We start from the raw sequence: 21,987 nt of genomic DNA, 5'->3' as shown, positions 1-21,987 counted from the left end.
ACTAGTCTGCAGCAACATGTAAATTATGCGACAGGAGTCACAGGACAACAGTGCCAGTCCGCTCATCACACACCAGCTATAAGTGGAGAAGAGAAACAGTGATAGAGCCGATTCAGTGAATGTGGTTTATTGGGAGGTCATGATGGGTAAGGGCTGAAGAAAGGAATATTGCCAGCACACTGGAGTCACATCCCTACTATTTACAAGATGTGCTTAAACCCCAGTTTAATGTCTCATCTGAAGGGTGGTGCTCACTGACAGTATAGTGTCCCTGTCAATAAACTGGAGCATCATAAGCCACATAGACCAGAGGGTGAGCACTCCTTACACTGGCCCTAATAACACCACTTAAGTGATATGAACATCACGTAAGTGAGTCTTGAGTGATATGGCTGTGGCTATGTTTTTGTCAAGGTTCATTACGTATTTTTTGGCAACATATGAATTAATATGCATTGGACTTAAGCGTGCAAACAATCACATACACACATGTATACAAAAAGGGCTTATTTCCAAATATTTTTGACTCTGTGTGCGAAGACCTTAAATGTGAACTCCTCAGTAGAACAGATCAGCTTTTGGAAAGGAAAAAGAGAGATTGGGTGGGGGGCTGATTGTACTTTACACGGATAACAGACATTCCATCTTCTCCATTTCCCTTGGGAATCTATCTAACAGTGCAGGAGAGAGAGATAAATGGATGAAGAGAGAGAGATTCACTTGAGTGGAGTTGCGTGAGGAGGAGGCACGGGTGAGGCTGGAGGTTCGGGTTGGGAAGATGCTAGACAGGAAGAGCACATTGTCATATATGATCAGCTCGGATGGGCCCGGGGCCAGAGACGTCTCTGAGTCAGAGCTCTTGAAGAACAAGTCAATGTAGTAAAGGGCTCCATAGTATACTAAAATAAAATCTGTATCGCTACACAGCTTTGGGCGATTGCCATGTCGCACAGGTTGCAATTTATTTAAATAAATAGATCCGCTCCCAGTTTTAAAGTGAAGTAAAGTGTGATATCATGACCTATATGGAAGTAAATTAATAAATTATAGTAAAATCATGAGCAATTGTGTATATCTGTAAAATGATGCCTCATTCCTTCTTGGCATTGATTCAACAAGGTACTGAAAATATACCTCAAAGATTTTGGTTCATATTGACATGATGGCATCCTGCAGTTGCTGCAGATTTGTCGACTACACATCCATGATGCGAATCTCCCGTTCCATCACATCCAAAAGGTGCCCTATTGGATTGAGTTCTGGTGACTGTGGAGGCCATTTGAGTACAGTGAACTCATTGTCATGTTTAAGAAACCAGCCTGAGATGATTCACCCTTTATGACATAGCGCGTTATACTGCTGGAAGTAGCCATCAGAACATATGTACAATGTGGGTACACTGTGGTAATAAAGGGATGGACATGGTCAGCAAAAATACTCAGGTAGGCTGTGGCATTGACATGATGCTCAATTAGTACTGATGGGCCCAACGTGTGCCAAGAAAATATCCCCCACACCATTACAACACCACCACCAACCTGAACCGTTGATACAAGGAAGGATGGCTCCACGTTGTTGATGCCAAATTCTGTCCCTACAATCCAAATGTGGCAGCAAATATCGAGAATTATTAGACCAGGCAACTTTTCTCCAATCTTCTAATGTACAATTTTGGTGAGTCTATGCAAATTGTTTCCAGTTTTTAGCTGACAGGAGTGGAACCCGGTGTGGTCTTCTGCTGCTGTAGCCCATCCGCCCCGAGGTTCGACGTGTCGTGTGTTCAGAGATGCTCTTCTGCATACTTTGGTTGTAACAAGTGGTTATTTGAGTTACTGTTGCCTTTCTATCAGCTCGAACCAGTCTGGCCATTCTCCTCTGACCTCTGGCATCAACAAGGCATTTGCACCCACAGAACTACCGCTCACAAGATATTTTCTCCTTTTCGGACAATTCTCTGTAAACCCTGGAGATTGTTGTGCGTGAAAATTCCAGAAGATCAGCTGTTTCTGAAACACTCAGACCAGGCTGTCTGGCACCAACAACTATGCCACATTCAAAGTCACTTAAATCACCTTTCTTCCCCATTCTGATGCTCAGTTTGAACTGCAGCAGATCGTCTTGATCATGTCTACATGCCTAAATGCATTAAGTTGCCATGTGATTGGCTGATTAGAAATTTGCCTTAATGAGCAGTTGGACAGGTGTGTCTAATAAAGTGGCCAGTGAGCGTAGATTAATATAATATTTATTATAATATATATAAGAAAATATACTTTTACTGTAAACATAGCAATTATTATTCTCATAGATATATAATTTTCTTTATATATATATATATATATATATATATATATATATATATATATATATATATATATATATATATATATATATATATATACACATAATTTATAAATATATAAAAACATATATTTGTGGATTCAATCTTGAATTGGCCAAGATAATGAAAATATGACCTATGAAAACTCAAAACAGCACGTTTTAAAGAAAAGTAATCCCACTCACTTCATAATGATTCATTATTTCCAAATAAACTCATTCAACACATGTGGTCATTTATCTATCACAGAAAAAAAAAATATTGCAATATGACATCTGAAAAACAAAAACTCCACCAATTTCTCCCTGCCTAAAATAAGCTGTCAGCTTTGTTTGAGCCTTTCAGGTTTTGTCTGTGTGATAAATGTGAATTTATTAAGCAGGCTGCAGGACGTGGTATTGTTTGATGCCTGTCTGTTAGCCAGATGCAGCCGCTGCATTGGAAAGCAACTTACTATGAACTTCAGACAGGTCTTCAGGATGGAAAAGCCATACGTCTTCATTTCAAGGCTCTTTCAAGGTTGTCATCGGTCATTAAGACGAGCGGGTCCTCTCGTTTCTCAACTCCCTGCTATTCAAACAAGAAAGATCTATTCATTTTGACATGCCATCTGCATGAGTCGCTTTCCGTCCAGCCTTGTACATAATCATGATGGGCTGACATTTATTTCATATTCACTTTTGTCTTTGAACACCTTAGATCAAAGAAAAACCAGCGTATGGTGCACGTCCAAAACAAATGGCTTTGAAATTGGACCAAACGGATGCCAAAGAACAACAAAATGACCCCATCATCGCAGGTTCACATCTGTTCAAAAGCACATCTGGAGAAAAACAGCTGTTTTGCTACAGACGAGACATGCTTTAGTTCAGCAACGTGATGCTGTTTTGCAGTGGTGTATGAAAAGCCTTCTGTTTGCGTGCGCGACTCGACAGCTAAATAAACCAAAGCACTGAGTCTCAGGAAAATTGCCCTGAAAGCTTCAGTAAAAAAAGACAGTTGCTGAAGATGATGGTGAGTACAGAAGGAATGCAGGCCAGAGGGTTCTGTTTGTATGGAAATCTAAGTGATGCAGTGCCATTTTCTCCAATCATCATGTTTGTTCTTCTCAAGTGTGTCTGGATTTCTGAATAAAAGGACAATGCAGGGCACCAAACAACTGCATCTACGTTGTTTTTGAGAGGTCTAAAAATGCCCACTGGCCCTTCTTCAGTAGGGTAAATCAGTGTATGCCTACTTTTTCAGCAGCACTGGATCTGGAAGAATTTTCCTGTTTATTTATGTATTTATTCATTTATTTTGTTTGTTATAGGGATTTAAACAAGCTTTGTTGTGAATCACAACATTGCAAAATGTGGTACCACTTAAGTGTGGGGACCATTTCTCACTTTTTAAGTTGCTTATTGGTTTACATAGCAGGCTTTCTTTTGACAATTTTTTATCATGTTATTTTATACTCACGATGTGCATGCATTTAAAATCTTGTTTGGCAACATTTAATTATTAATTGTTTTAATTTGATCTGTTATGGCTGTTGATGCTTGTTATAAGGTGACCTTGGTTGTCCAGAAAGGTGCCACTTACAAATAAAATGAATTATTATTATTATTATTATTACTGTTATTATTATTGTTATTATTATTGTTATTATTATTATTATTATTATTATTATTATTATTATTATTATATACTTGCTGTGTATTATTATTTACCAAGCACACAAAAAACTGTACTAAATGGCTTTAATGAGGAAAAGAACTACAACTTTTATAAAGCATTTAGAATGGGACTGAAAAAATGACAACCTCCGAGTACACAAGAGGTAGGTTTATAAAGTTGATCTGTTATTGTTATCTGTCATTTTTCCTATAGGCGAATTACCGGTATGTAAACACACAAAAAAAACAGCATTTAGCGCCAGCATTTACAGAGAGGGGACGACATCCGATGTGGTACAGAGTTTGTAGTTGTATTAGAGATAAGTTATATTGATTATACATATTACATATATATTTATTATTTACATAATGCTTTCAGCGCATTATAACAACTTGTCACCCAGTGATAAGCACAGTTAATTGGCAAAATTAACGTTGAAGTGAGCGGCGTTCGTCTGATAGGTCCATTTGAGATAGCCCCCTCCCAATGGATAATGGATAAGACGAAATGACCAAACATTCAGTCCGAAATTTACAACTATTGAAACTCCAAGTGATTTTATAAGAGAGAAGTTAAAGGCCTACAAGTCTTTGGACACCTACAATTTTGTTCTGTGTGGTCATGTGCAATAAATAATGTTCCATGATTACCAGATTCAAAACTTTGTAGTGCTAAAAACTGAGGTTCTGCCTAGCCAAAGACAAGGAAAGAAGACGGAACTGTACAAGGCCTGGGTAATCATCAACAAGCAAAACAACTGCATTCTGACATGGCAGAACTGCACCTGTATGGCAGGGTATGTGAACTTACATGTTTACATTTCATTCTAAACATTCAGTGTCTGCAGTTTAATTAACCATATTTACTGTTTTTTGTTGAAATCATTGCTGCAATCAAAAACGAGTAATGTGTAGGATTCAGCATAGCGTGAACTTACCTGATATGAAATGAGAACTGCAGAGTCAAGCATTTTTAATTAGGTCCTCACTCCATTCACTATTTTTGGACTTTGGATTTTGGCATCCTACCGCACAACATGACATGTTTGCTATTGCAACCAGTGTTTTTTTGCAATCGCTATATGCGCGGTTGAACCCGTGTGACGTCACATGTGACATAGGTTGGTAATTCCCTTTAGAGATTTTTTTCATTCGTTCCTTCATTCATTCACTTATTCAAACCTGACTGTTGCACTCAGTGCTTTTATGATAACATCATATTTTTATGGTAACATTGTTTGGTACTAACCTGTAAGAATACATAGACATTGTATACAAATGTGACTACCTTTTTTTTGCACAATATCACCGTGTTTACAATACATTAGTCCCTCGCTATAACGCAGTTCACCTTTTGCGGCCTCGCAGATATTTTTTGTGCAATTTGACGTTTTTTTTTTTACAGCGCATTGTGTTCTAAGTCCTGATTGGCTGTAGACGATTGTCAATCAATCTTCTCCGTGTCTCGTGTAGACAGAATTTAACATGCCAAATTAACATAAATCTTCGATTGCTAGCAGTTTGAGTTCCAACAAGGATGCAAAAAGGATTGCAACCATCCACAGCAAGACCATGGTAAAGGGGGCCGCCACGCAGCGCTATGCATTTTAAAATTGTAAACATAGGTTTACGCACACCAGCGCCGCAAGTGACTCAGGACACTGGTCATATTTCTGCCGCACCACAGAGCGCCATCTGAATGATTTAATTTTAAATAACATGCGAATGTTCGCATCCGGTGTGTGTTACCTCCAACTGCCATGATTGCAGTGCATCCCATGTGCTTTTTGTTTTGTGGATCAGTGGCTGCAGGAAAAAGAACCTTACGCTAAATGTCAACATTATCAGCACAAAAGCTAAAAAGCTTTATTAACCCTTTGCTGACAGCGATGGATGTTTGCACCTGACAACAGGTTTTGATCTTTGGTTTCATTCTACTGGACTTATTTTTTAACAAAATTTTGAAGTTTGAGAGTGTTTAAATGAGAGAAAAGTGTATAAAGCATGTAATGAAAAGTTTTACAGCCTTAAAACTATAATATATGTGAAAAAATATATAGTTCACTACTTTGCAAACTCCTGCGAATAAAGGGGACCACTGTATTTTGATCTGAAGCTTCATTGAGCACTTATTAAAACACTAAACAAAACATTAAACATCTTACAAATTTAATTTTAGGTAAAAATGATACATTTCTCTGTAATATTTTAGTTTGGGTCACAATTCACAGTATTAACAAACCATTAACTAACTAACACTACTAGCTTAATAAGCTACTAATTAGCAGTTTATTTATAGTCAGGTAGAAGTTGGGTTTAGGTTTTGGGGAGGATTAGGGATGCAGAATAAGATCATCCTTTATAACTACTAATAAACAGTTTATATCTTAATGATAGGCAGGTAATAAGGCAGTAGTTAATAGCATGAATTGGGACCAGATATAAAGTGTTACCCATTTCTCTAAAAGAGGAAAATAAATGCTCAGTAATTAAGAGAAGATAATGAAGGGATGGGTGGAGCTTATTAATGCAGTCAGGTGTTCAGTGTGTGCGGTTACTGATCTCTTACCTCAATCTGCAGAAGAGCCTCCTCTCTCTGTCTCAGGATCTCCACATCTTCTTCACTGATCTCTGACAGGAACGCTTGTACATCACCCTCAGTGCCCTCACTTGCTCCAAACAGCGGCCCCTCTTCAACCAACTCACTGAAGGGAGTCTGAATGCTCTATCCACACAAACACAAATGCACAAATAGAGATTTTTCACACTTCTTTAAGAATGCATACAATACTCAGAACAAGCACCTTCAGTGCGCATCAAGAACTGAAAAAAATCAATAATTTGTCTTATTGTCAATAATTATCAATCAATCAATTAAGCAATCATACACACACACACGCACGCACGCACAAAACAATGACCTTTTATGGTACAAATCCTATAGCACAGAATGTGTTTTAATATGCAATTGAGTTGGCAAACTTAAAATACAAACCAGGAAATTTGTTTGCCAAATAATTTTTTAAAATAAAATTTAATTATTTATTAAATTATTAAATAAAATTATTTATTAATTTAACACTGGAACTATCAGAATTTTATAACTAGTAAAATGGCCATAGCAAGCATTGTGACCTTTCATATAAGAACTTTTGAGATTATAGAATTAAGAGTTGAATGTCTGCCATCAATTGTTTGTTTGTTTGTTTGTTTGTTTGTAATATCACCTTAAATTGTGGTCGGGTTACTAGATCATGTCTATAACTACTACAACGACAAATCATTCTGACCATTCATATAAGACTGTGCTGAACTGAATTCTTGTCATATTTACATTCAGAGCTTCTATTAAGATTTTAAAATTAAGAATTGAATGCCTGTCATCATGTTTTATGAAGTCATTACCCTAAACAATTATATTTTTTGTGATATCAATTGTGTACCACATCTTAGATCTCAGTTCACACTTAGCTGATGATTGGTAAAGCTAGTTTGGCATGCTGTCCCGGGAGAGAGCCCTGAGCTCATGAGATCCTCGAGCCCGGGGCTCCCTCCCGTTTGCATGGCGAGAGGGGAGTTTGAGCTCAGGTAGATCTCGAGAAACACCCTCCCCCCACCTCTGCTGCTTAAGGATTGCTAAGGTGGTGTGTTGCTGGTGGAATTTGAATATGGTGTTGATTTGGTTTAGTCAATTTACTTATGTCTCATGTTTTTGGACTGTGGGAGGAAACAGCTTCCTTCTTCAAGACGAAGATGACTAAAAGGTAAGATGCTTGGTTATTTATACTGAGTTAGGAATCATCTGATTGGTGGTTCGTACGTTAGTTTGACTCGGGGCCAACCGTGTCAATCATAAGCACGTGATCCTCTCGAAATTAGTTTATAAATAAACTTCCCTTTACAGGGTTTCTGCAGGTTTCACTGCAAAATTCACTTCAATTATATTAAAAAATTACATAAAATGGTGGGGCAATGGGTAGCACAATTGCCTCACAGCAAGAAGGTCACTGGTTCGAACCTCGGCTGGATCAGTTGGTATTTCTGTGTGGAGTTTGCATGTTCTCCCCGTGTTTGTGAGTGCTCCGGTTTCCCCACCAGTCCAAAGACATGCAGTCCAAATTCATTTATTTCCTCAATATTCTACACACAATAACAATGACAATGTGAAATGTACCCCATGACAATGTGAAAAAGGATATTTTTTTTAAATTGTTGCAGATTTTTTAAAAATAAAAACCTGAAAAATCACATGTACATATGTATTCACAGCCTTTGCTCAATACTTTGTTGATGCACCTTTGGCAGCAATTACAGCCTCAAGTTTTTTTGAATATGATGGTACAAGCTTGGCACACCTGTCTTTGGGAAGCTTTGCCTATTCCTCTTTGCAGTACCTCTCAAGCTCTATCAGGTTGGATGGGAAGCGACGGTGTAGAGCCATTTTCAGATCTCTCCAGAGATGTTCAATAGGATTTAGATCTGGGCTCTGGCTGGGCCACTCAAGGACATTCATTGAGTTGTTATGAAGATATTTAGGCGGTGTGCTTTAGGTCATTGTGGGTCATTGGGCAACCCTTGTACTTTCCAAATATATTCCGGATGCACTGAAGTTAAATGGGTTTTAATTTAACAAAATGATAAAATTCCAACATTTTAAAGTGGTTAATATGTACGTATAAGTGTGATTAAAACATTCAACACTATTCAACATTTTTATACTTAAACGTTTGTGTGTGGTAACAGTAGAATAAGCAGAATAAAGGAATACAGGCTGCTGAGTCATTACAAAATAACACGCACATTTTGGCCACGTCCCTTTTGACCTCAGTTGATCTTTGTTTTAATTTAGCTTGTATAAAATTGACATTTACTTAAAAATGACTTCTAACACTAATTTAAAAATTTGTGAGTATAACTAATACGAAATTAGACTCTATAAACATACTGTACACACTAAAGCCCAAATCCTGACCCCAGAAACACCTCTACTCAGATCAGAGCATTGCAGACACAAACATCTATACAAGCTATGAAACAACTGTTAGTAAACATCTTATATAATGGCAAAGTGACGTTGCTATGCTGTGAACAGAACCCAATGATAATGACTCTGCAGAAGACGAATGGCCGCCTCTGTTAGTCGTTCAGCTTGAATTCTCCATCAGTCTGAAGGTTGAGGAGGTAGGAGTTGGTCACTTAGCGAGGGCCACATTGATCTGCTAATTTCTCAACTTGCATATGCATGACATTGATAAAGGCCTGAGGCGTGCTATTATTTATTTCTTTATTTATTTTTGCAATGTGTTGGATGACTCATTGTGTTCTTCCCTATCAGAATTAGCACATCCAATGCATCTCGATCCAGCATAATGGTGTTGCGAAGAGCATCTTCTGCTTTGCACGGTTGTTGTCATCCCACTCACAGAGGATAACATTGTCTGCGAGGTCAGAGAGTGGATTGTAGAGGGGTTTTCTCATCTGCTGGCAACACAAATGATCAACTCATCTGTATTTTGCAGCTCAGGTGGATGGTTTGAAATTTAGTTTATTCCGTTCTGAATTTAATTATATTTGAATTAACTTTTTTCCTATTTTTGAAATGAGTATGTTATCATTCTTATGCTTATCATTCGTATTGTTATCATTCTTTTTGCAAAGTACAATTAAAGATACAGGCAGGGCATACACTAATATTTGTCACATTTGCCATTGACCAGTGACTGAAAATGTACCATGCATTTACATTATTATTACTATTATTATTATTATTATTGTTATTAATATTATTTTTGTATATATAAATATATATATATATATATATATATATATATATATATATATATATATATATATATATATATATATATATATATATATATATATGTTTTAATTAATATTATTATTATTATTATTATTATTATTATTATTATTATTATTATTATTATTATTATTATTATTATTATTATTTAAAATATAATAATACTACCACTACTAATCATAACGATAATAATAATGGTTTAGAATTTTTTTTAAATTTTTAATAACAACAACAATAATAATAATAAAATAATAATAATAACAAAAATAATAATAGTAATGGCTTTGTAACTGTTTAGATTTTTAATAATAATACTAATAATAGTAACTATTAAAATTACTATTATTATTATTATTATTATTATTATTATTATTAATATTATTATTATTATTATTATTATAGTAATAATAATAATATTAATGATAATAATAATAATAATAATAATAATAATAATAATAATAATAATAATAGTAACTATTAATATTATTATTATTATTAATATTATTACGATAGTAATAACGATAATAATAATAATAATAATAATAATAATAATAATAATAATAATAATAATAATAATAACAACAATAATAATAATAATAATAATAGTAACTATTAATATAATAATAATAATAATAATAATAATAATAATAATAATTATTATTATTATTATTATTATTATTATTATTATTATTATTATTATTATTATTATTATTATTAAAAATTAAAACAATTCTGAAACCATTGTACTTCTATTTAACTGCAAAAATGTTTACCATCATCATATATCATTATTATGATATATATTTTTATTACTAAAAATAATATTGTTGCTACTATTATCCCCATTATTGTTACAGTGACCAATGAACTGCTGATTACTAGAGTACTACACACACACACACACACCACATATATATATATATATATATATATATATATATATATATATATATATATATATATATATATATATATATATATATATATATATATATATATATATATATATATATATATATATAAACTACAACTCCCAACATGCACCTCACACACACCGGTTCCTGTTTGACATTGATTACACACACATGGCCGGAAGATGATGATGATGATGATGATGAACTGATTACATGGACTTTAAAAACAGCATAGACACACATATCAGTGCTGAGTCTTGTTTGGCTGTTTGTGAACATTACGACCATTTTCCTTGCCTTGCAATGTTTCACCCCTTGCTTTGTTCCTTTGTTTATGCAGTTTGCCGCCTGGACCAACCTTGTTGCCTGTAACCCGACCATTCTTTTGCTTCACCCATATGTAACCATTTGCTCCTGTTATTGAGTTTTGCCTGTTCAACTACTCTTAGATAAAACTGCACGTGGATCCCCAACTCCGTTGTCAGCTTCCTTCCATGACAATTGCATAACCACAAAACCGTTCTCTAATCTTCATCTCTGCATCTCACATTCATAATTGTCTCACAAAGTATTTTTTTGTAAAATATTTTGTTCTGTTCCAACTTTAGTTACACTTTTTTATACACATATTTAATTAATAAAATTAATTATTTTTACTTTAGACTATCATTATTGCCGTTTTTCTGAACTAAAAATAGGCAGATTTATTTATTTTGCATCCCTCTTGTTGATGACAGATTTTTAAGTCATTGAACTAATGTTCACATGCACTGCAAACATTATAAATAGCAATAATAATAATAATAATAATAATAAGTTACTGGCCAAGTGGTGAATAACACTGATTCATATATTGCCTAGCTCATATACGTAGGGCATATACTCACACATTTTTAGTGTAATTTTTCCTCCCATTTGGCGAGTGTTCATTTTCTGCCCTGTTAGCAGACTCTGATGCAGAGAGAAGGGTCTCCTATAAAGGCATGGATCCAAATCACATTAAGTCAGAGGATCAGCATGACTCATTTTAGATGGGATATTCCCAGTTTAAAGCGTTTACTCCAAAACGTCTCACTAATCTAAATTCTCTGGAGAAACAAAATTGCTATTATGTAATGTAACTCTGATTTGAGGACTTGCGTTCATATAGCAGTGACTTCAACAGATTTCTTACAAATGGCACTGTGCGTTTGTTCAAACAGAACTTTGAGTACTTAAAATCTTGAAGCTGAGAGATGGTGTAATTATAGCGAACAGTGAGACATTTACTTCAATGCAATTTTTTTCCTCCAATCAATCAAAGGAATGAGCATCTTCTGTTATAAATCACGGGTCTCTGGTTATTTAGAGCATTTTTTCCTTGTTAGAAAAGCAAAAGGTTAAACAAGTGGGAAAGACAATTATTTTGCTTCACTAAGTATTGGCATGCTGTATTTAGAAGTAGTGGATCCATTATGCTCAAAATTCAGAACTAAATTATAGCATGAAATGGTAATCCACATTGGGGGAGTGCAAGATGCTACATGTTACATACTGTATGTATTATGTTAACTGAATATAATAATAATAATAATAATAATAATAATAATAATAATAATAATAATAATAATAATAATAATAATAATGTTAATGCTGTTTTTATATTATTATTATTATTATTATTATTATTATTATTATTATTATTATTATTATTATTATTATTATTATTATTATTATTATTATTAAAACAAAAGCACATTTAACATGTTAAATAAAAAAGGATAAACATTAAAATTATCACCTGTTAGTTTTGTTTGATTTTATTTTATAACCTAGTACCTAGTTTCTAGAAACCTGTTAGCAACTGTTGCAATATATAAAATCCCAACTGCAATCCATCAAACAATCAATCAATCAATCAATCCAAAGAACAAAAATAGAATGAGAAATAAAGACTTTTCGCTTGCGAGATAAAAATAACTTGAGCTTGAGAGATTAATTAAAGCATATGGCTCGTCATGAGTACTTTATTAAAAGCCTATATACCACTGTGATTTTCTGTTTATAATTTTGAGTCACGTACATGAATCATCTTATAGATTGCTATTGCTGATAATAAACCCTGTTCTCCATTAAACTCCTCAATAACTCACTCTTGACTAACAACTCGGCATATTGTTTGTTTTGGATGTGTTCTTGGATTTCAGATTAAGAGTACTCATTATGTTTGATTGTTCTTATATATATAAAAAAAAATTCATAAAACAATCAGAAATATTAAAATAACTATGTTGCTTTTAAAAACACCAATAATAAATAACAAAAATACTTAATTTTTTAATTCATTCAAACATTTATTCAGATTGCCATTGCTGATACTAAACCCTGTTCTCCATTAAACTCCTTAATAACTCACTCTCCTTAATAACTCACTCTTTCAGGATTTCAGATTACAAATACACATTCTGTTTGACTGTTCTTATTTATTTATTTATTTATCCATTCATTCATTCATTCATTTATTTCAGCGTGTTACCTTGTAACAAATTAAACAAATTTGTTTAAATAAAATAATCTAGTAAAAAGTTGAGAATTTAAATTTGTTTAAAAAATATTATATTATAATATTATAATAAATATACTTATTTACAAATAAATTTAGAAGATTTAAAAATAAAACCGACAAATTATTCAATAATTTAATTTGTTGGTTATTTTATAGGCAAAAAGTGCAATGTTATCCTTTTCATTAAACACAAAGGGAAATTAATACATAAGTCACATTCAGGAATCATGTTGCTCTATCTGTAATCCGATTGCCATATTTGATAACAAACCTGTTCTCTTTTGAGCTTGGGCAGAAAAAAAAAATGTTCAGGCAGATCAAACAACTCCTAAATACAATCTCACTACCGACTAACAACTCGGCGGGTTGTTTATTTTAGATGTGTTCTCGCTGTTCATATTACAACTACACATCCTTGTTTGATTGCTCTGCTCTGGTGTTTCCAGAGGGAATTGTGGAAGAAGACGGGAAGATCAGAGACACAGCCACAGGTGACAGAGACTCACATAAAAGCAGCATCTCTAGAGACGACAGGAGTGAAGGGAACAGAATAACAAAGGGTTTTAACAGACCCGAGACTGCGTTCGTATGTGCTATAGTTACATGCCAGCTGAGCCAATCTGAGCTGCTGCTGCACGGCAGGTAATATTGAGCACAATAGCTATCATTCAGTCAACGCTTTCAATCATCAGTGCATCCCTGAGCCACCTCAGCTGAACTGAAAATTGAAGTTTGATAGAATCTTTAAAAAAAATGGCAGTTTTAGGGCGTTTCATCAACTGAAACTCCTCAAATAATCGGTGATCATTCTTGAGACATCTTGTTTTTTCTACACAAAATGTTTTCTTTTTGTACTTTTTTGTGCCATTTTCTTGGTAGACAATTCTGTCGTCATTTTCTTGCCCTTGTGTCGCTAGAACTCTACACGGCTTTTATTGGAGCACGAAGAACAATTTCATGTAAGGTGCCGACAATCTTTTCTATACAACAGCTTTAACCCGGCCATTACCTTTTCAAAGGTACTAAAATGCACAATTCAGGTGCACTTTAAGGTACTAATATGGGTTAAATAGGGTGCATATTTTGAAAAGGTACAGCCTTGGTGATAGCTGTAGTACCTTTTAGGTCTGATAGCGTATAATAAAAGTAAATGCAGACACTGTTGAGCTCCAAAATGACTAAAACAACTGGGATAAAAGCAACTTCCCTAAGAAACACACAAAAAGGTAAATTGTGCAATTTTTAGATTTGTCATCTTGCCCATTTAAACATGAAGCTAGAGTTCATTAAAAGGGTAATAATGTGACCATCCTAATATCGTTTCAAACCAATAAGATATTTTAAGATATTATTAATGAACCCTGAAACCTGAAATTAAAACCTCGATCATAATTAAGGTTTTCTAAAAGTAATTCATGTAAAACTACTTGAAGAATTGGTTATCTGAACCAGATATAATTTGTATTTTTAGTTTTAACTTGTTTTTTTTTCCACTCTCAAAGGGCTAGTAGCCATTGGCAGGCATTTATCATATCAATAATATAATCATGTAATTGATTTGCACTATGAAAAGCCATGCTATGCCTACTTTGTCTTTAGATAGATGGATAGATAGACATACATACAGACAGACAGACAGACAGACAGACAGACAGACAGACAGACAGACAGACAGACAGACAGACAGACAGACAGACAGACAGACAGACAGATAGATAGATAGATAGATAGATAGATAGATAGATAGATAGATAGATAGATAGATAGATAGATAGATAGATAGATAGATAGATAGATAGATGGATGGATAAATTATTTGGCATATTATTTTGCTTTATGCAGTAATATTTGTGTGTAAAGTGGACATAAAGGTTTTTTTTTTCCATTGCACCTCTATACACTGTTTCTGCATTTTTTTTACATATCAATGCAATATTGTGGCAGCATGAAATAGAATAAAAAAATGCAATAATGGAATAATTATTGGGAGGATTTCCATAGTAGAAATAATGAAATGAATAATAATAAACAATGAAATATAATTTCCCCATTTACCACTTGTGTCGCCGAAAATGTGTACTAAACACGCTTTTAGTTCTGGTGTCCACTACATGTACGGAACTGATATCCTGTTTCAAAGCAAAAAGTCATAGACAGGGTGATTCCAAAAGAATACCACAACTTTGATCGACAACTCTGCAAAGAAGAAAAGGAGAGCTAAGCTCTCTCTAAACTTTTGAAAAACGTGAAGTGCTCTTCACTTTGATTAATTACCCAAGGTTCCATCATGTTTCTTTGATTAAATACAAATTTTCAAAGTTGTGGTATTCTTTTTGAATCACCCTGTATTTTGATTTGAAAGTCCATGATGATTTTAAGTGATGTTTATTTATGACAAACACGTTTAATAATGTCAGATTTAAATGATGATTAAAAATAGTATCATATTTTTTATAACAATGTTAAACCTGGCAATTAAATTACAGCCATTTTTTAAAGATCAAGAAAAGTAAATATTTATAGTGAAAGTTCCAAACATTTGGTACACTGTCAGATTTTTCTCTGTGAAGGACATCCAGACTTAAAAATGTGGCATTGTAGGGTTTAAGAGAAATTCACTAAATTGTTTTCCTGGGTCTCAGAAAAAGCTCTGTTTAAGGCTGGATGAAATGACCTAAAATAATAATTAAACCTTGATTAATTGAATACTTTACCTCAATTTCGATTATTGAATGGTTATTTTATTTTTAATGTAATTATTTATTCATTTATTCATTCGGCTTAGTCCCTGATTTGTCATAGATCGCCACAGCGGAATGAACTGCCAACTTATCCAGCATATGTTTTATACAGCGAATGGCCTTCCAGCTGCATCCAAGCACTGGAAACACCCATACAAGTAGAGATGGGTATCATTAAGGTTTTAACTGTATTACTACTTTTATCAATATCACTTATCTGGGGTGCATTTCTGAAAACCATCGTTAGCCAACTGAGGTCGCAAGTTGTGTTGTTACAAACATAGTTAGTTGATTTGGTATTTTCCAAATTCGTTGTTCCAATGAACATTCGCAGACTGCGTCGCAAACTTCTATGCTTTCAACTACAACTCTGGAGCTGTAGTTAGAAACAAAGTTCCTGGCTGTGTTGTATTGCCAGTTATCCCCCCATGCCCTATTCATTTAGAACATTCTAACATTTTAACTTTTTTTTTTTAAAGCATTAAAGTCATCACCCTTAGGTGTAATTTGCTTTCAAAGTATTTTTACACTTTAGTTTTAGCGATCTTCATGTTTACAATTGCACTCCCTTCGCAGTGCACTTTGAAAGCATTGATGTCATTTTGAAGTCAGTCGTGGCTCATGATGAAAGCTATAGGTGACCTATGATTTAAAAGTGGAATTTATGTTACGTCTCCAAAGCATACTTTAAAGCTTTTAATTTATAGTAGGTTATTTATAAGTATGTGCACTGTATATGACATGGGCCTGTTGGTTAGAACATTTCTGCAGTGGTTTGCATGTGTCAAATTGTAAAAGTAGACTTTTCAAAAAACAAAAAAACAATATCCTACTTCATAATAATAATAATAATAATAATAATAATAATCATCATCATCATCATCATCATTAATATTATTAAAGTAGGATTTTTTCATTTCCTAATAAATATTAAATTTATTTCTTAATAAATCGCCTCATTATTTATTTATTGACATAATTTATATATCAGATTAGAATACGTGTTAGCTTTTGTAAGTGATTTTGTGTTTTAGAATAGACTATGGAATAGTCTCAATAATATTTGTAAAGGAAACATGGGCCCTATTTGTGCCATTTACATATATTTCAATTAATATGAAAATGAGTGCTTGTTTTTACCAAAACAAATTTAGGATTTTTATTAAATGCGTGTGCGTGTAAAACAATAAAAAATTACGGGGTTCTTCTCTAAAGTTGTTACTTTACCCCGTTTAGAGCATCATTATGGGCGTCTCACGTTATAACTAACGTGGTTCAAATGATGATTCAGCGACAGAGAAACTACGGGTTTTGGGAAACACTCGTCACTACATTGTTCTTTTCCAAAACAATGCATCGTACTATGATAGTTCAGGCGCAAGTTATGTCGTTGTTTGGGAAACGCACCCCAGTTCGGCACTTTAACAATTATTTAATCTGTACTTTTTGAAGTGTTTTTTATGAAACAGAATTAACAATACTTTATTTTATTATTACGTTTATAATGTAAAATAAAACGAAACCAATAATTGTAAAGCAATTTTTTTCATGTAAAAAGTTTTTAACCATTCAGTTTTTAACCATTCTTAAGGTACGAGGTACGTTTTTTGCAGTTTCTGTTTTCGCAAATCCACCAGAGGCCGCTGTGTACGCTTTTTGAGATCTCAAATTTCTCTCGCGAGTGCCATTGGCACATGCTCTTCTCACGTAAATCCACCAGAGGCCGCTGTGGACTCACTGACTGGCTGACCAACCAACCAATCACCCCATCCACCCCCTTCCCTAAATGCAACCGATAGTGTTTTACCAAACACAGATTGACCATAGGGCTAAGTTTTCCGAATGAGCCTATGTTGTAGTTACGACTGGCAGTTCACTCTGCTAAGACGACCCCTTGAAATGTATGGAATACACCAAAGGAAAGTGAATGAGTGATGCTTGACATGCTGTAGCGCAGCAAAAAAAATAAAGAAAGAAAAAACTAGGCTATTGCATCCAATAATCGCTCCAACTTCCAAATATTAATTGCATTGTCTGTGATCACTTGAACTGATTTGAAGTGAAAATGTGGATGATACATGAGCATGAAGCCCAGTCCAGCCCTAGCTCTGTGTAAATGAATGAATGAATGAATGAATGAAGACAATTTTCAGCTTAGTTGATATATGTTTAGTGTGTTCTATGACAATGTACTAAACACTGGACAATTTTTATGTTTTCTCAGTATCAAGTTTTTATTCTTAGTTCCGCAAAATGATCTTGTAAATGAATAGTCAAGATGCATAAAAGATTTTCCTTTTCAGTTGAAAACAGTGTTGTGTAAACACCTTCTAAACATGTTTTTCACAGGGACATGATGGAGTTAAGCCATATAGCACCTCTTGTGAATCTGTATTCCTTCTAGCACTGATCTCTGACCCCCTCCTCTCCGCCACAAGACTGTACCACAAACACACTGAATCCCAACAAAATAAAAAATGAGGGTTGAGGTTTCTAAGTGACAGGAAGCTTGGACTTTCAATATCTGACCTGCTGGAAAATGAAGTGGTGAAAAAAGCGGAGCATCAAAGAGCTCCTCATCCACGCACAATCACACACGCAGTCACACTCTTTATCTTACTGTCACAGGGATGTGGGAAAGCTCACCAAAGAACAAAGAGGAAGAAGTGGATTCTCTCTGGACTATGAGATACTGAAGCCCACTCACCTGTTTTCTGTCCTTTTGTGCAGGAGGAAGCAGGGCCCTCGAACGATCTGCAATTTTCTGTAAGAGAAGAGGGGGGAAATGACATTAATATGCAAATAGAGCCAGACGTGTGACAGCAGCTGAACGAAAAAAAAAGAAGTTCAGTGGATTCTTTATTCACTGGTTTATGTTTTCGCTGCACGAGTGAGCTGCACACATTCTGTAGGGGATTATTTTAATAATAAATTTCATAGATCAGAAGTTACTGTGATGACACTTGTTCAGCAGATTCACCACAGAGATATTTGTTGGTCTGAAAAAAGTGCAATTATTCAATTTTACAAAGAAACGATATACCTATTTTGGGTATGGTATTTCTGGGTAATTATAATGCAGTTAAAAATCATGTAATATTTCTGCAGATGCTGTCATAAAATACTAAAAAATAGACTATCTAAATAGATTATCTTGACTGTAGGAATGGAGGAAATTCATGTCTGTATGTATATACATCTATTTATGTATTTATTTTTATTAATTCATTCATGTATATATATATATAAAAATAAACAGGGGGGCTAATAATTCTGATTTCAACTGTAATCTGTATCTGTTTTTTATGTGTACTGTACCTTCTGCAGTTCTCCATATCGCTGGACAGAATCTGACAGCTCTGTTTTGAGTCTCGTCAGACGGAGCCTGTCTTGCTGTGGAGAAACAAAATTGCATGGCTTTTAAGATGAATACTCGGTCAATATCAACACTATAACTTTAACATGACAACATTTATTTATTTTTTTTATTAGGAAAGCCTCCACCATGTTCAGATAAAACCAACATCACTGTATATGCACATATACAAGGACAACAGTTCCAGTAAACAAAGAAAAATGGCAGATTTAGAGAAGTCACGACTTTTACCCGTGAGGATCCGCTGATGATGTCAGTGAGTTGTTTAACAAGTTGGCTTGTGCTTGTTATGACTTTATTGGTCTGCTGCTGTGTGGAATGCCTGAAAGAGAGAGAGAAGAGGACAGAGAGAGAGCGAGAAGGGTGAAAAGATAGCTAATCATGCTTTACAAACCACAGAAAATGACTCAAAACAATTCATCAGCTATCCCAAGGTGCAATGCTCTCCAAGCTGGGTTAGGTTTACAGCCCTATTGGATGGATTAAGCTCAACCAATTAAGCAAATCAATATTAATGACTGCGCGACAGAGGAACAACATTGTGCAGTGAGGGACTGTGTTTTGTGGCTGCAGAGCTCAGAGGATGTCAGGCAGGCTTTAGGCTCCAGGCAGAAGTCAATCTGCCACCCCGGAGGAAAAGCAAAGGATTAGACGTTGTGTACAGAGACAGCAAAATCAAACGGAAGAAAGGTAGCACGCCACAAAAAGAGGTTTGCTGTAGTGAATGCATTAACAGAGCTGATGAAATCAAGACTGCTTACAGAAGATGATGTTTATAGTTGCACAAATAAAAGGGAATGAAGGGAAACTGTCTTGAAGAACAGGACCAATGCACAGGGCTCCAGGCCAATGAAGAGTCACATAAACAGTTCATGTTTAATAGACTACAGTAGCTATGTTTCCATCCACCTATTTTATGTGCATTTTGGATATGCGCATAAAAAAAGGGTTGAAGGAAACGACAAGATGCGCATAAGTTTTGAAGATGCGCATAAAAAAATTTATGCACATAACTGAGTAGAATAAACTTTTTATTCAATAAGATGCACATAATCTACGATGGAAACACTTTTGCTGAACAAATTCCAGTATGCGCATTAAACAAAGCATTTTTTAAGTGTAAGTGTAAAAGTGTTTAGTGTAAATTTTTTTTTTTCTTTTCAGAGATCATGAGATGATAAAACAATATTAGTATTAGTATTATTCGCTGTAAAATTTATGGTAAAAACCGGCAGCTGTGGTTGCCAGTATTTTACCATTAAAAATACGGTACAAACCGTAAAAGTAATTTCTAATTTTTACAGTAAACTGCCGTATTTCATTAATTTAAAGAGCTAATATTTCTGTATTTTGAATGACCAACATTTACACATCTTTTGTTACACATATAGACATGTTAACACAGCCATATGCTGGTGGTGATGAGGAAGTTACATTACGAACCAATAATCATCACAAACAACTTTTCCCACAAGTAGAAAAGTGTATCAGTGTATAGAAGGTGCTCAGTGTCATTCACACAGCTACTAAACATCAGTATGGTAACACGCATAAAATTAAAGTCATGAAATAAACATTGTTTATCAACATTAGATGTAACATAAATCTCTAATGTACATAACTGATGGGGAAACAACTAAAAAGATCCATAGTGATGTCAACAAAAAGCATAAAAGGTGATGTGCCATGCAGGGAATTCTGGGAAAGTCAATTTACAGTTATTCGCCGTATATATTAAGGAAACATACTGTTAACCAGGTTACAGATTTTTACGTAGCATTTTTACAGTTTTTTCACGGCCATTTTTTACAGTGTTATATTATAAATTACCTTCAGATACAAGAGTATCTGTGCTCCACGTCTCACGTCTTCCAATCCTACCACGCATTCATTGCATGTCGGCATTTGTCTTCTGAGGTGCAAGTCATTTATTAAATGAAGAAAAAATTTACGCTGCTTCTCCTACCACAACAAATTCCTTTTTTACTGTTGATATTTGGCACCAGTTAATCAGGAAGTGACGATTTTGTTCTCTTTGAATCATTGGATGGAAACGCTGCTAGTGTTGCCCAGTCATTGTGATAAAATCCACCCAATTGCTCATCAAAATAAGTGCAGTTAACCTTTTTTTGATGCTCTCAAAACGGAGTTTAAAATCCCATTCCAGGTGACTTAAATCCATGTGTCTTAATAACTAACGGCAAATATGTAAAAGTAGCAGGTTTGGGCAAATATCTACATCTTCTAAATCTCAAAGATTTTCTAGACAAGTGAAAAATTGTTTTTTTCCTTAAAACAAGCTAACTTTTTGACCATTGAGTTATGGTCATTATGGTCAAAATTATATATTTTTTCCAGACTGAAAACAAGTTTATTTTCCCTACCCCATTGGCAGATCATTCTGCTTGTTTTAAGCAAAACTTACCTATTGTCTTACCCATTTTTTTTCTAAAACAAAACAATGCTTACTAATTAAAGATATTTTAGATATTTTGACTAGAAACCAGACAAACCTGGCATGTTTGCAGTGTTGGTTTTGTGTTTATAAGTGTGATTGCACCAAAACCACTTTTTCCAAAACCTAACTCCAATAC

At 34.3% G+C, this 21,987-nt stretch overlaps 1 protein-coding gene across 1 annotated transcript in view; it reads right to left on the bottom strand.

Moving 5' to 3' along the window:
* tsnare1 (T-SNARE Domain Containing 1) overlaps positions 1–21,987 on the bottom strand; it is a 243,443-nt gene that overhangs the window by 116,796 nt on the left and 104,660 nt on the right. The window contains exons 5-8 of the mRNA XM_056474611.1: positions 19,625–19,715; positions 19,336–19,410; positions 18,725–18,781; positions 6,569–6,724 (exon numbers count right to left, since the gene is read on the bottom strand). Coding sequence (XP_056330586.1) covers positions 6,569–6,724; positions 18,725–18,781; positions 19,336–19,410; positions 19,625–19,715 — 379 coding nt within the window. The remainder of the gene's footprint in view (positions 1–6,568; positions 6,725–18,724; positions 18,782–19,335; positions 19,411–19,624; positions 19,716–21,987) is intronic.

The sequence above is a fragment of the Danio aesculapii genome, chromosome 16 (assembly GCF_903798145.1).
Source record: "Danio aesculapii chromosome 16, fDanAes4.1, whole genome shotgun sequence".
Classification (NCBI taxonomy): domain Eukaryota; kingdom Metazoa; phylum Chordata; class Actinopteri; order Cypriniformes; family Danionidae; genus Danio; species Danio aesculapii.
This window is presented reverse-complemented; position numbering and strand designations above follow the sequence as displayed.